A 13,391-nucleotide genomic window follows, 5' to 3' on the forward strand; every position below is an offset into this window, starting at 1 on the left:
GGGTGGGAAACCAGCTTTTCTCAGCTGCTCCTGATTAGTTTTATGAGAAATCAGCCACTTTCCTCCTTCTGCTGGTACCTGGCTCTGCCCCAGTTGGTGAGAACCTCTGGTCAGAGAGCCCAAGCCCTTCTCGTCCACCACTAACATTGTATAGATAAGGAAACTGAGGTCCAGAGAAGGAAAGCCATTGTTAAAGGGCAGAAGGAGCATCAGAGGCCAAGAACTGGGCTTGCCACTAACATGTTGTGGGGTACATTGCTATCATTCCCTCCGAGAAATGTGTGACTTGCACGGGCCTCCAAGCTGGCATGTGGCTTGGTAGGGTCTGCAGTAGATGGCTAGTTAAGCCCAACATCCATGCTATCCCCACTGCATAGCCTAGGCTGCCACAAAAAAATGAGTATACCTCAGTGTCTGCCTTAAAAGCACTTCCAGCCTCTTGAGGGAAACAGACATATAACGATACAAAGTGGACTTTGGGCTGTGTCCTAGAAGAGGGAGCATGGGAGCCCAGAGGAAGAGTGGTTAGTCCCACGTAAGGGAGGTGACTTTGAGCCAGGCTTCAAAGGATAGATAGGATTTCAATGGCCATGGATGGAATGCAGAGCAGGCATCCTAGGCAGAAGGAACCGCAGGGACAGAACTGTGCATGTGGGGAAACAGAGAAGCCAGAAATTACAGGAGCTTACCAGTAAATCCCCAGAGCTTTAGACATTTAACTTTGATAAAACTCTTGTGAAGTAGGTGACATTCTTATCGCTACCATTTTACAAACGAGGAAACTAAGGTACAGAGAGGTTAAGGAACTGGCCTAAGGTCACACAGCTAGTTAATTAATGGTGGATGTGGGATCAGAAGCCAGGCAGATAGGCTCCATGAAGCCAAACCTCTTTGATAGCGGTTAAATTGCTGGAGCTGAAGATACAGGAGGAAGCAGGACAAAGAGTGGAGTTTAAGAATAACAATATGTGTGTATCTGTGTGTGTATATATATGGCCTTGCAGACCATATGGCAAGGTCATATATATATATATATATATGGCCTTGGAATATGCCAGGCACTGTTCTACGTTCTTGATGTATGTTGTTTCATCTGTCTCCCAACCGCCATGTGAAGTGGGTTCGGCCATCTCCCTCATTAAACAGAAGAGGAAGTAGAGGCTCAGCGGGTCTTTAATGAACAGGGTGTCACAGCTAGTAGGCAGCAGGGGCAGAATTTGGACTTAAGCTGCCTGGCTCTATTTCCTCTTGGTCTCGGAACCACAGGAAAGTTAGGAGAAGTGTACAGTGGGGATGAAAAGCTGGGGGTCCTGAGGATGTGGCTTTGGAAAGTAAGCTGAAGAGGAGAGGGGAATTTGACATGGGAACTGAAAGCAGACGTGGCTGAGTGACCCAGAATGCCTACTGATGGGGACCCAGGACTCAGCCTGAACTTCCTGTGGAGTAGGGGTAAGGGAGAGGGGGTGGAAACGCCTGGGGGGTCCCTCCCCTACCTCCCCTCCCACCCAAGCCAAATGGTGGGAGACTCAGACCAGAGAGTGTGGGGAGAACCTTCTCTGGCTGTCGTGGGGGCAGAGAGGATGGTTCCAGCCTTCTCTGAGCCTCTGGAGGCAGCCCCAGGGTGGGTGGAGTGGCCCCAGTAAGTCTGCTGCTCATTCTGCGTCAGGCCTCTCGAGGAAGAGTCCGAAGAGACTCAGAAGGACACAGTTGCCGCAGAGAGGCTGGGAGAAGCACTGGACCCGAGTTAGGAGACCTGAGTCCCAGCCTGAACTCTGACAGTTCACTAGCTGTGAGCCGGACCTCAGGCAAATCAATCACTTGAGCCTTTCTGAGCCTCAGTTTCCTCATCTCTACAGTGGAGTGAAAGAGCCCTAGCCTGTGATCTAGGAGTTCTAGCCTGGCTCTGCTTCTGATTCTCTGATTGGCTGCTTGTGTACAGGTCTGGGCAAGCCCTACCCTTCTCTGGGCCTCAGTGTTCCCACTTGCACAATGGAAGGGGGACACTGAGGCTCGGAGAGGGACGGTGACTTGCCCAAAGTTGAACGTTAGATGGGCAGCTGAGCTGGAGCTGAAACCCAGGTCTCTGCGCCCCTCACCACCACCCCACCATTCCCAGGAGAGCCCCAACTCCTGAATGAGGAGACCTCAGCCATCCCACGGCCCCCTTGGCATAGGCCTCGCCTGTGAACTCTCTGTCCCCTCCTGTCCTCTCTTCCACCTTCTCCCCCATGCACCCGCCCCCAGATAAACCAAAATGTTTTCAATTAGGGGTCTGCTACAGTGAGGCAAGCCGGACGAGATGTCCAGACGGGTAACTCCCCCACCTCCCACCCTAATCCTTGATTACCTCCCCAAGGGGGCCTTAGTTAGAAACGGTCATTACCACTAATTACCAGATGACCGCATCGCCCTCCTCTGGAGTGGAATCCGCTGCCTCCTGCCTCCTGATCTCCCGGTCTGCACGCTCCTGTGAGCCGGCCTCTCCCAGCACGCTGCAGCTGGCCGCTCTGTCCTGACTGCGCTCTCCGCAGCCCCGTGCCCACCCAGCACCTCCAAGATGGTTCCCATTTGTCCTCTGCCCTCCTGGGAAGGCTGAGACTCATTGTCCACACTGGATTCCCCTCATGGAACCTCCCTCACCACCAGCTGGGGAGGTGGATGCTTGATGACTTCAGAGATGGATAGACTGACCCAGAATAGCTGATCCAGACCCCAGGAGTCCAGAGAACCCCTCCCGGGAGCCGCAGTGCCCGGTGCTCAGGAGTTACCTGAACTGAGCTCCCCAGGAAAAGTCTGAGCTTACGTTATACACTTTCTGAGCAGGAGCCCAGGGAAAGGACCTGGAAGACAGCCACCCTGCATTGTGCCTGCTGTATGCCCAGTACCGTGCTGGGTGTTTCTCGTATACCTCCTGTAATCGTTCCTGTTGTGAAATAGAAAACTGGCTCACAGGGGAAGGATGGAAGCTGGGCAAGGGTGATGGGCAGAGTGGGCTCAGGGCAGGCTGAGTGTGGATGGACCCCAGCCCAGTAGAGAGGGAACCCAGGAAGGTGGCATCCGGAGGAGGCCGAGCACCCAGGCATCGGACCGCCTCAGTGTCCTCCTCTGATTAAAGTGGGTAATATTCTCCCAGGCCCCCCGAGACATTGTGACAATGGGATGAAACTGGGGACTGCTGTGTCCATCTGGGGCAGTGGGCCCATGTGCGTGGACAGTGTTTGCCAGGTGGAGGCAGAGACGTTTTAACAACCAAGAAACAGGCTGGGATGGGGCGTTATACTGCCCCTGTGTGGTCCCCCCTCACCCATTACGGGCTGCAGGAATTCAGGCAGCAGGTTCCCCAGGTATCCCGGCATTGGTAGGATCAAGCCATCAGGCCTGAGGTCTGTACCAGCTACACCAGCTTTCTTGGCTCACGCCTTGGGGAGGGGTGGGCCAGGGATGGCAGTGAGGGAGAAGCCCAAGTCACCCACAGTCAATCTCAGACAGGCTGGGTTGTGCCACCGCAGTGTGGCCCCCAGGCTGTGCTCACTTGCCCTGGCTCTGCTTCCCAGGCCTCTGGGAAGACTTCTATATTTTGGAGTTGTAGGGGCATGGCAGAGAGAGGCAGGAGGAAGCCAACTAACCTATTAGTACCTATAAGCACATATCATTTCATTTGGCCCCTGCAAGGCCTCCAGGAATCCCCATTATGTGGTTGATGCTCAGACAGTGGCAGCAGTTTACCCAAGATTGCACAGCACGTTGAGGCCAGAGCTTGAGTCCCAACCCGGGTCTCCTGACTCCCTCTGGTCCAAGATTTAAGTGGCAACAAGTGAGGAATTCCATATATGAATACTCCAAATGCTTTCCAGCCATTATCACATTTAAATCTTAACCATAATCCTTGGAAGTAGAATTTATCATTTTCTTATAACAAATGAAGACCATGAGGCCCAGAGAGGTTAAGTAACTTACCCAGGTCATACAGCTGTCGCCCAAAGCCTGAGCTCTCGCCTGGGCCAGTCTATGAGCTGAAACATCTAGGTTGCTTTATAACTGGTGATAGGTTTGTGCAGCTGTCTGTTGAGGGGCTCCTTGAGGAAAGGATCTATATCCTTCATTACCAAATGAGTCTGGGAAGAGTTGGTGCTTAGTAAATATTTCTCCCACAAACAGATCAAGTTCATTTTTTCATTTAGGTACAGGAACAGGGGAAGGGCATTCCTGGCACCAGCATAAGTCTGGGCACAGGCATGGTGTCAGGGTAGTCCCTGGCAGAGAAGCTAGGAGTCTGGTATAGTGGATATTTCAATTTGTGGGGGAAAAGGACAAGAGGCTGGAGAGCACTGGGGTGGTGGCAGGCTTGCCACCTGAGGGGCTGTGAAGTCAGAGGGGAGCCCTTGACCTTGACTAAGTGAGTGCAAGAGGCTGAGGTAGGAAGAGGCCACCAATGCAGTAATGTGGTAGATTTCATCACAGGGCACTGACCATGGTGTGTCAGCCCTGGACAGAGCATGTGACACTCATGGAGTTAATCCCCCAGACAGTACTGGGAGGGGAGAGGTTACTTGCCTTGCTCAAGGTCACAGGGGAGTGCGGGTGACGGAGGCGGGGATGACAGGGCCAAAAGTCTGCCTAGGCCTGTGCTGTTCTTTGGCACTGGGCTGCCTCCCTTGGGATCTCAGGCCAGGGGCTCAGGAGTCCAGGCCTTGCCAGGTCTCAGCCCTGACCCTGGATGAGGTCTGCCATGGTCCCAGCAAGTAGGACACACAGCACGCAGGCCTGAAGGCTGGCCCCTGCTTTTCCCTTGTCCTTCCAAGGTCTCTGCTGGATTTCTAGACCCTGGCCCTAGGGTAGGGACCAGGTCTATGTGGAACTCTTTAAGACTGTGGGGTCCCTCTAGCCTCCACTTAGAGGAGGTGCAGCCTGATGCAATCTGCTCCTGAGAGAAGGCCTGGGAAGAAGGCGAATCTAGGATGGTCCCCTGGGCCTAAAGTCTTAGAATTTCAGTGCCCAGAGCTGGAATCTGGGAGGCTCAGAGGTCCTATAGCATCATCAGGGTTCATAGAGAACCTCCTAGGCCAGCATTCCCAAAGCATGGATGAGGTTAGGACTCCTCAAATAAAGGGTTTTGTGCTCAGCAGACTTGGAAGTTACAAACCAGGCCTGTTGCTTTGCTGCAGGACTTCTCAAGGCCTTTAAAATGAAAATATGCATAGTTATTCTTCAAGAGGGGATATAGTATACCACAGCCCTAAAATGTGCTTGACCGTGGATCCGCTTTTTCAGAGTGTCTCACTGGAGCCTGCTCTGGGGAATACAGTTTACAGGTACAGACACTGAGACCCAGAGAGGACAGTGATTTATCTAAAGTCACACAGCAAGTTAATGGCTGTGTGCTTAGTCACTCAGTCGTGTCCAACTCTTTGCGACCCCATGGACTGTAGCCTGCCAGGGGATTCTGGCAGGGGGAGTCTGTCCATGGGGATTCTACAGACAAGAATACTGGAGTGGGTTGCCATGCCCTTCTCCAGGGGATCTTTCCAACCTAGGGATTGAACCCAGGTCTCCTGCATTGCAGGTGGATTCTTTACTATCTGAGCCACTAGATAGTAATTGAGTACCAGTAAGTGCTCAATTAATAATGTATATTATACTGATGACTATAATCTAGCACCTAGCATAGTGTCTGGCTCAGTATTGAGTGAATGTTGCATAAAAAATAATAATCCACAGCTGTGTGAGGACTAAATAAGGCAATGGATGTGAATGCTTTGTGAACTAGAAAACTGTTAGTCTAATTATAATAAAACTTAGGTAGGGTTGGGGGGTGGTCACAATCCTATGTTAGGAATGAGGGCCTCCAGCCCAGAAAAGGACAGGGATGTGCCCAGGGTCACACAAGGGTGGGAGGGAGAGCCATTCCCCTACTGGGGACAGCAGTGCTTGGCCTCCTGCTTTCCCAGCTGCTTCCAGTAAAGGCTCCGGAGCCACTGAGAAAGGCTGGGGCCATGCAGTGGGTGGAGGCAGCAGGGTCTCTCTTGGGCCTGACTTTCTTTTCACTGGCTGCTTTCTGGCCTTGTGCTCCAGACCTGACTTCCTTTTCACTGGCTGCTTTCTGGCCACGTGCAGGGCCCTGTCCAAGACCCCGGCGGCCCTGGCGCTGAACCAGACGCAGCACTGCAAGCAGCTGGAGGGCCTGGTGTCAGCGCAGGTACAGCTGTGCCGCAGCAACCTGGAGCTCATGCACACCATCGTGCACGCCGCCCGCGAGGTCATGAAGGCCTGCCGCCGGGCCTTCGCCGACATGCGCTGGAACTGCTCCTCCATCGAGCTCGCCCCCAACTATCTGCTCGACCTGGAGAGAGGTAGGGGGCCGGCAGGGCCTGCTAGGGCCTGCGGAATGCGTGCGGGGAGAGGTGGATGAATTCAGGCATAAATATATGTGTGTTTAGATAGGTGGCTGTGTTCATGGATGGATGGATGGAAGCGTGATGGTGGATGAGTGAATAACTGGATGATGGATGGATCCACGGATGGGTGGGTGGATGAATTAATCATGGACATGGGTGTTTGGGCGTGAATTGATGAATGGATGAACATACGGGGAGTGCAGGGGAGCCTGGATGACAGTACAAATGCATGCATTCCCCTCAGAGCTGGACAAAGGAATGAATGATGCAGGGAGGCTGGTGGGCGGGGTGGGAGTCTATAACGAGAGTGCGACTGAGCCCACCCTTAGGGCAGACAGGTGTGCCACATGGTAATTCTAGACCAACCCGACTCAAAGTGCTGTGAGAGGCCCAGAGTGATAGAGATTAAGGAGCATCTGTGGAGAAGACTTTCTGGAGGAGAGAGCATTTGGGATGGATTGGGGTGGGGGTTCCTGTGTATCATAAGGAGGCTTTTGAAAGGCAGGAGATCAGTTCTGTCCCTTACACAGTGACAGGCCATGTGTGTGCAGCACTTTACAAAGAAAGCCCCCCTTCTTCCTGAATTATCTTAACTCTCCAGAGCAGGCCTGTAAGGTAGGTATATCGTTCCCACTCTACAGTTAAGGACACCAAGGCTTGAGAAGGGCAGTAACTTGCTTGGACCTGAAGCCAGGACCCCACAGCCAAGGCACGTTGGCTCCATCTTAGTTGCTAAGGCTGCTGTAACAAAGCCCCACGTTCTGGGGGCTTCTCACAAGGGGAGAATCATCTGCATCTGGAGGCTGGAAGTCCAAAGTCAGAGTCAGGATGTCCGCAGGGTTTCCTCTGAAGGCACGAGGGGGAAGACTCATCCCTGCCTCGCCTTCACTTCTGGGGACTGCCACAGTCTGTGTGTTCCTTGGCTTGTAGCTGCATCTCTTCCGTCTCTGTCTCAGTCACGTGGCCTCTGCCCTATATGTCTCTGTGTCCAAGATTCCCTCTTCCTCCAAGGACCCCCGTTGTTGTATCCGGGCCCACTCTGATCTGTCTAATGACCTCAGCTCAGTTACACTTGCAAAGACCCCATTTCTGAATAAGGTCACGTTCACAGGTACCAGGGGTCAGGACTTGACTGTATCTTTTTGGGATACACCTTTCATCCCGCAGCAGGCTGTTTGCTCGCCTGTCTTTGAGGAGCTCAGGGACAGGGCCCTCAGTCCCTGAAAGCAGTCCCTGACGTGGGGGTGGGGCGTGCAGGGTGCAAGTGCAGTGTGCTGAGTGTGTGAGGGTGTGCCTGTGGGGTTGCTGGCTTTTCGGGCTTCAGAGTGAGTGTGCCCGTCAGCTAGTCCATTTGGGGTAGGGTTGGGGGGGACAGTCGAATGGCCCTCGTGCCACCCTCCACCTGCTCCATCCACTCGCCACCCCTGGCCCCATCTGGCCCCAGAGGCAGGTGGGGACCTCAGCCCTGGGCACGGTCCGATGCTTGGGTCGCCCGCCCTGGTTGATCCCGCTCCTTCCCACAGGGACCCGGGAGTCAGCCTTCGTGTATGCGCTGTCGGCGGCCGCCATCAGCCACGCCATCGCCCGGGCCTGCACCTCCGGCGACCTGCCCGGCTGCTCCTGCGGCCCCGTCCCAGGTGAGCCACCCGGGCCCGGGAACCGCTGGGGAGGATGTGCGGACAACCTCAGCTACGGGCTCCTCATGGGGGCCAAGTTTTCCGATGCTCCTATGAAGGTGAAAAAAACAGGATCCCAAGCCAATAAACTGATGCGTCTACACAACAGTGAAGTGGGGAGACAGGTAACCACCCCCCCGCCCACCCCCAGATGGTTGTGCCTGTGCCAGTTGGCCTGGAAAGGGCTACCCGGTGTGCCCCAGTGGAGGGGGTTGGGGGGGACGGGCCCTGATATGCCCACACTGATTTGTCCACACTGATTTGTTCCTGGCCTCCCCTGGCTCTTCCCTCTCCAGCTGCTTGGGGCTTGCCTGGCTTCTTCTCCTCCAGGGGGTCCACCGGGGTTTGGATTGGAGAACGTTGGTGGAGCAGAAGGAGCGCTAAGCTGGGAGTCAGGAGCTCTAAATCCATTGTGTGACACTGGGCGAGTCACTTCCTCTCTGCCCTCAGTTGTTCCCATCTATAAAATGGGACGGGTGGGTGCTCTCTAGTCCTCATTGTCACATTTTCCTCAGACTCCTCCTCTGGGGCTCTGGGCCAAGGCTGGGCATGAGAGGAAGCATGGAGTGGGCCGTGGGCCGTGGAGAGCTAAGGGTCATCTCCTTGACTCTAATGGGAACTCTCTCCCAGATCAAAACCCCACCCTAGTCTCCAAAACATGATTTCCCCTCCATGTATGTCATTATCAGTGTTGCTTTAACTCCTCACCTCATTGTGCAGAAGGTTGGAATGAGTGCATAAGTGAATGAACGACCTTTTTAACAAACCTGATCCTCATCTGTGTGCCAGACACTGTGGTGGGTGCTTGCTTAGCTTTCTCTTCCATGGTCCATGAAACCAGACTGTGAAGGGGCGCTGTTACTCTCCTTACAGATGGGGAGCTGACCCCGGAGGGCGGGGTGTCAGCTAGGGATGAACCTCATGACCTCCGCCCTGCAGCCCCCCTGGGCCCCTTGTGCAGAGGCCCCAAGTGAGGCAGAAGGACGTAGGTGGCTTGGCCAAGGACACACAGTGCGATGGAGCCCAGGTCTGTGGGATTCCAAGTCCAAGGTTTCCACGTCCTCACCTTCCTCTCTCTCTCATCTCCCTTGTGTAAGGATTCTAGGACGTCCAGGCCGTCTTTGGACAGTTGGGGAAACAGGTCAAGTCACCCTGTGGTCTGTAGCAGAGTCTGGCTAGGGACCAAGAACTTCTGCCTCCGAACCCTGCGGGCCTGCTCCCCACAACCCTTGGAAACCCACTGGGAGCCCTTCACCATCCTCCTGCCCAAGAACCCAGCCCTATTCCTGCCCACGGCCAGGCCCCAGCCTCATGGTGCCATGTGCCGGCTACACTGGCAGCCATCCCATCCCGTGGTGCAGTCCACTCAGGGTCCTCAGCTTTGGGGGCATCTCACGTTTGTCCCATTGGAGAAGGAAATGGCAACCCACACCAGTGTTCTTGCCTGAAGAATCCCAGGGACGGGGGAGCCTGGTGGGCTGCCGTCTATGGGGTCACACAGTCGGACACAACTGAAGCTTAGCAGCAGCAGCAGCAGCATGCCTGTCCCTGGGCCCTGATGCCTCGGAGCTGGCCTCCCTGGGGCCATTCACAGGGGCCCAGGAGGGTCAGTGACAGCATGCCTTGCCCTGGCACCGAGGCCTTGGGAAGCCTGGCCCTTCCTGCCCTCTGAGCTGAGTTGCTGAGTGTGGTTTACTTTCCTGGATGACTTAGAAGGACCTCCTGCCCTTGGGAAGCCCCACGTGCCCTGCGGTCAGGTTCACTTCATTGTGTGCTCTCCACAGGCTTTGCTGAGACAGTTCCAGCCTCTAGACCCAAGTGGACTCCCTCACTCCCCACTTACCGGCACTGTGAGGGGTAGGGAACCCTGGGACCTTGACCAGCTTCCTCACTAACTCCCCATGGGATTGCAGCAAGGCTCCCTCCGTGTGCCTCAGTTTCCCCGTACTTTTGATGCACGGACAGGCCCGGGAGACCCCTGACCCTTGCAGTGGAGCCCACAGGGCAGGCGGGAGGGCAGAGGGATCCCAGTCCTGTGTGCAAGGGGGCGGGGCTCAGACTGCAGAACTGGATGACCTGCAGAAGGCGTCTCACTCGCCCCTCAGGTTCGCAGGGAGAAACTGAGGCCTGCGGAAGTCAGTCGCAGAGTCATTTCCAAAGCCACGGCTAGAGTCTCCCCAGGCCCTGAGCCCAACCCTGCCCACCATAATTCTTATTTAGACAGATTTTTCAAAACCAAATATTGATTTAACTTTAGTAGTTCACAAGACGCTTTCATATATGTCATCTTGTTGAATCCTTTCAACGACTCTATAAGGTAGCGATTACACACCTGCTCAGTGCACATGAAGACAGGTGCTGAGTGATGATGCGGCAACAGGCAGCCGCGGGGAAGGCCAGCCCCTAGCACCCACCTCTTGCTGCTGCTGCTTCTCCTCTCCCTCCCTTCCATTTCTTCTCCCACTCCCTTTTTTTCAGCAAGCATTTTGTGAGAGAGGAAAAGCAGAGAATGTGAAAAGCCATGGCTTTCGGAATTGCCCTCGGAACTGGGTTCAAATCCCAGCCCTAGATCTCCTAACTGTGTAGCGTTGGGCGGGAGACTCAGCCTCTCTGAGCCTTCATTTTCTCTTTTTTAAATGGGGAAATTAATGGTATTACCCATGAACGACTTCTGTGCTGACGAAACCATTTGAAGTGGACTAGGTACAGTAGATGTGTGAATGGCACTGTTACCCCTGCGAAAGCCACTCTCTTCCTGCCCCTCCCAGCTGCCCCCCAGGGTTGGAGAAGGAGCTAAGGATCTACCCTGCAGCTTTAGAGCAAAATGCCCTGTCCCTTGTCCCTTGTCGCCCGGGGCAGGCGGTGACTCCCTGAGAACACTGGCAGGCGGAGGGGTGGGGCCAGGGCCCAGGGCAGGCAAGGGAAGGAGCCCCACCACCCAGCCCAACGCCCTCCCCCTGTCCGCAGGCTCTGCGTGCCTCTCTGGAAATGAAGTGTAAGTGCCATGGGGTATCTGGCTCCTGCTCCATCCGCACCTGCTGGAAGGGGCTGCAGGAGCTTCGGGATGTGGCCGCCGACCTCAAGACCCGCTACCTGTCGGCCACCAAGGTGGTGCACCGACCCATGGGTACCCGCAAGCACTTAGTGCCCAAGGACCTGGACATCCGACCTGTGAAGGACTCAGAGCTCATCTATCTGCAGAGCTCCCCTGATTTCTGCATGAAGAATGAGAAGGTGGGCTCACACGGGACGCAGGACAGGTAAGGGCCTGCTGCCTCCATGGCAGGAAAGGTCAGTCATGTGGGGCATGCCCCTTCCCAGCTCAGGCCCGGGCACACACGGTCGGTCGGGCTTCAGTTGGCATTTGGGGAATGGAGTCTCTGCCTGGTCGAATGCTGAGTGGAGGTGTGGGGTCCCAGCAGCCCCGAGGAGAGCTCCTGGGAGAGGCTGTTGTGCACCTCACCCATGCAGGGGCTCCTTGGGAATGGAGGCTCGTGAGAGGTCCCTACCTCACCTGCCCCCTAGTGACAGAGACAGATGGGAAGAGACAATGACTATGTGGGAGACAAGGGCTAGGAAAGAGGCTGCCTGACATGAAGTAGGTCCTCAGTAGATGTCTGTCAAATGAATACGTGAAGGATCATGTCAGACAACCTGCTGGTTGGACAAATGAGCTGAGCCATGGGGCGGGGGAGGCAGCAGGCAGCCCCGTGGCCACACCCGAAGTCTGCACAGCGTGGAGGCGGTTCCAGGGCAGGCACGCTCCAAAGGGGCAGCAGGAGAGTGAGGCCAGCCTGAATTTTGTGGAGAGAGGGTGCTCCCACGTCCCCACCTACATCCACCCCTCCCAGACCCTAGCTCTCTCTTCTAGCCTCTCCCCTGCCTCCCCCTACCCTCATTTCAGAGCCAGGGCTGGGATCCCTATAGCAAGGCCTATCGTAGAGGCTGAAGCTGATCCAGGACTGGAGAGAGGGAGGGAGCCAGTGGGGACAGCAGACCTCCTGGGTGCCAGGAGGGGCTGATGATTCAGAGGGGCAGCTCTTTCCTGAGATGGTTCAGGAGGAATCCAAGCCTGAAATGCTATAAAGAAATAGTTGTGCAATCAAATACACTGGGAAATTCTCTTTGCAAGGCACGAGAACATATTAAGGGCTCTGAGGAATCCCGCAGTAAAGGATCTGTCTAAGCCTCTGTTTCCCAGAGGTGTTTGGCTGTGGAACTCTTTTATTAAGGAGCCCCTAATAGCATTCCACAAGACGAGTGTTCTTTGGGGTTAAAAGAATATTGAACCAGAGTGAGGGTGTCTGAGAACGTGTCTGGCACATAGTTGGTGCCTGGCCAGCTTTTGCTTCCTCCTCAGCCCACGTTCCTGTCTCTAGGAGAGGGGGGCTTCTTTGGGGGGCTCCCTCCTCACGGGCCAGGGCAGCAGGCTGTAAGAGGAGGCCCAGGCGCCCATCTGGAGGCCAGATTGAGGAGGTCAGGCAGAGTGAAGATGAAACCAGGTCAGGCCAGAGAGACAGGAAGGAGCGGGAGTCTAGGCTGAGGACCCGGGGTGGGTGTGATGAGGATAGGGTAGGGGTAGGATTCTAGAACCCACAGGACCTGGGGGAAGCCCACTGAGGACCCCAGAGCAACGAGGGGTTCTCCCTGGAGCCCTGGGCCGGCTGTGCCTGTGTGTGTCTCAGGAAGGACAGCTCCCATCCTGACACCACAGCTTTCTAGCAGGGGGACCTGAAGCTCAAGGTTGTCTTCTGTGCCTTGGGGACAATGCCACACACCTGGAGGGTTGATGTGATTCGAATCACACAGCCCCTCCATGCTGGGTGTGATCAGTGCCCTGGGAAGGGTTTGTGAATGACTGGCTCCCCGGAACCCCTCCCTGAGGCTGCCAGGCCTCTTCCTTCCCAGCTGTTGTGACTCTGCCCCAAGGACTTGTCCCCAGACTGTTGATGAGGAGGCCCCTTCCCACAGCACCAGCAGCCACGTTTGCTTTCTCAGAATGCTATCCCCCCAGCCCCTCTGGTTTCCTACCATGCTCAGCCCTCAGTCATTCCTCTGAGGATGGGCCTTGGCAGACAGCTGTATGGGTCCGCTTTTTCTGTAGTAACGCCACCCCGGTGGCTTACAACCACAGACACTTTTTACATCCATTATATGAGGCTCTGGCTGGCTGTGGAGGGACATCAAGTGCTTGGATTGTGACAGAGCGAAAACGGGGAGCCTAGAGGGGCCCTGACTCAGCCTGGACAACAAGGAAGGCTTCCTGGAGGAGGGGAAACATGAACTTTACTAGGTTGGGGATTTAGGGGTACAGGGGGGT

General features: G+C 55.3%; 1 protein-coding gene across 2 annotated transcripts in view; it reads left to right on the top strand.

Moving 5' to 3' along the window:
- WNT11 (wingless-type MMTV integration site family, member 11) overlaps window positions 1-13,391 on the top strand; it is a 21,868-nt gene that overhangs the window by 5,773 nt on the left and 2,704 nt on the right. For both annotated transcript variants that reach the window (XM_010847554.1, XM_010847553.1), the window contains exons 3-5: window positions 6,115-6,350; window positions 7,919-8,196; window positions 11,039-11,331. In XM_010847554.1, coding sequence (XP_010845856.1) covers window positions 6,115-6,350; window positions 7,919-8,196; window positions 11,039-11,331 — 807 coding nt within the window. The remainder of the gene's footprint in view (window positions 1-6,114; window positions 6,351-7,918; window positions 8,197-11,038; window positions 11,332-13,391) is intronic.

The sequence above is a fragment of the Bison bison genome, unplaced genomic scaffold, assembly GCF_000754665.1.
Source record: "Bison bison bison isolate TAMUID 2011002044 unplaced genomic scaffold, Bison_UMD1.0 scf7180017864251, whole genome shotgun sequence".
NCBI lineage: Eukaryota > Metazoa > Chordata > Mammalia > Artiodactyla > Bovidae > Bison > Bison bison.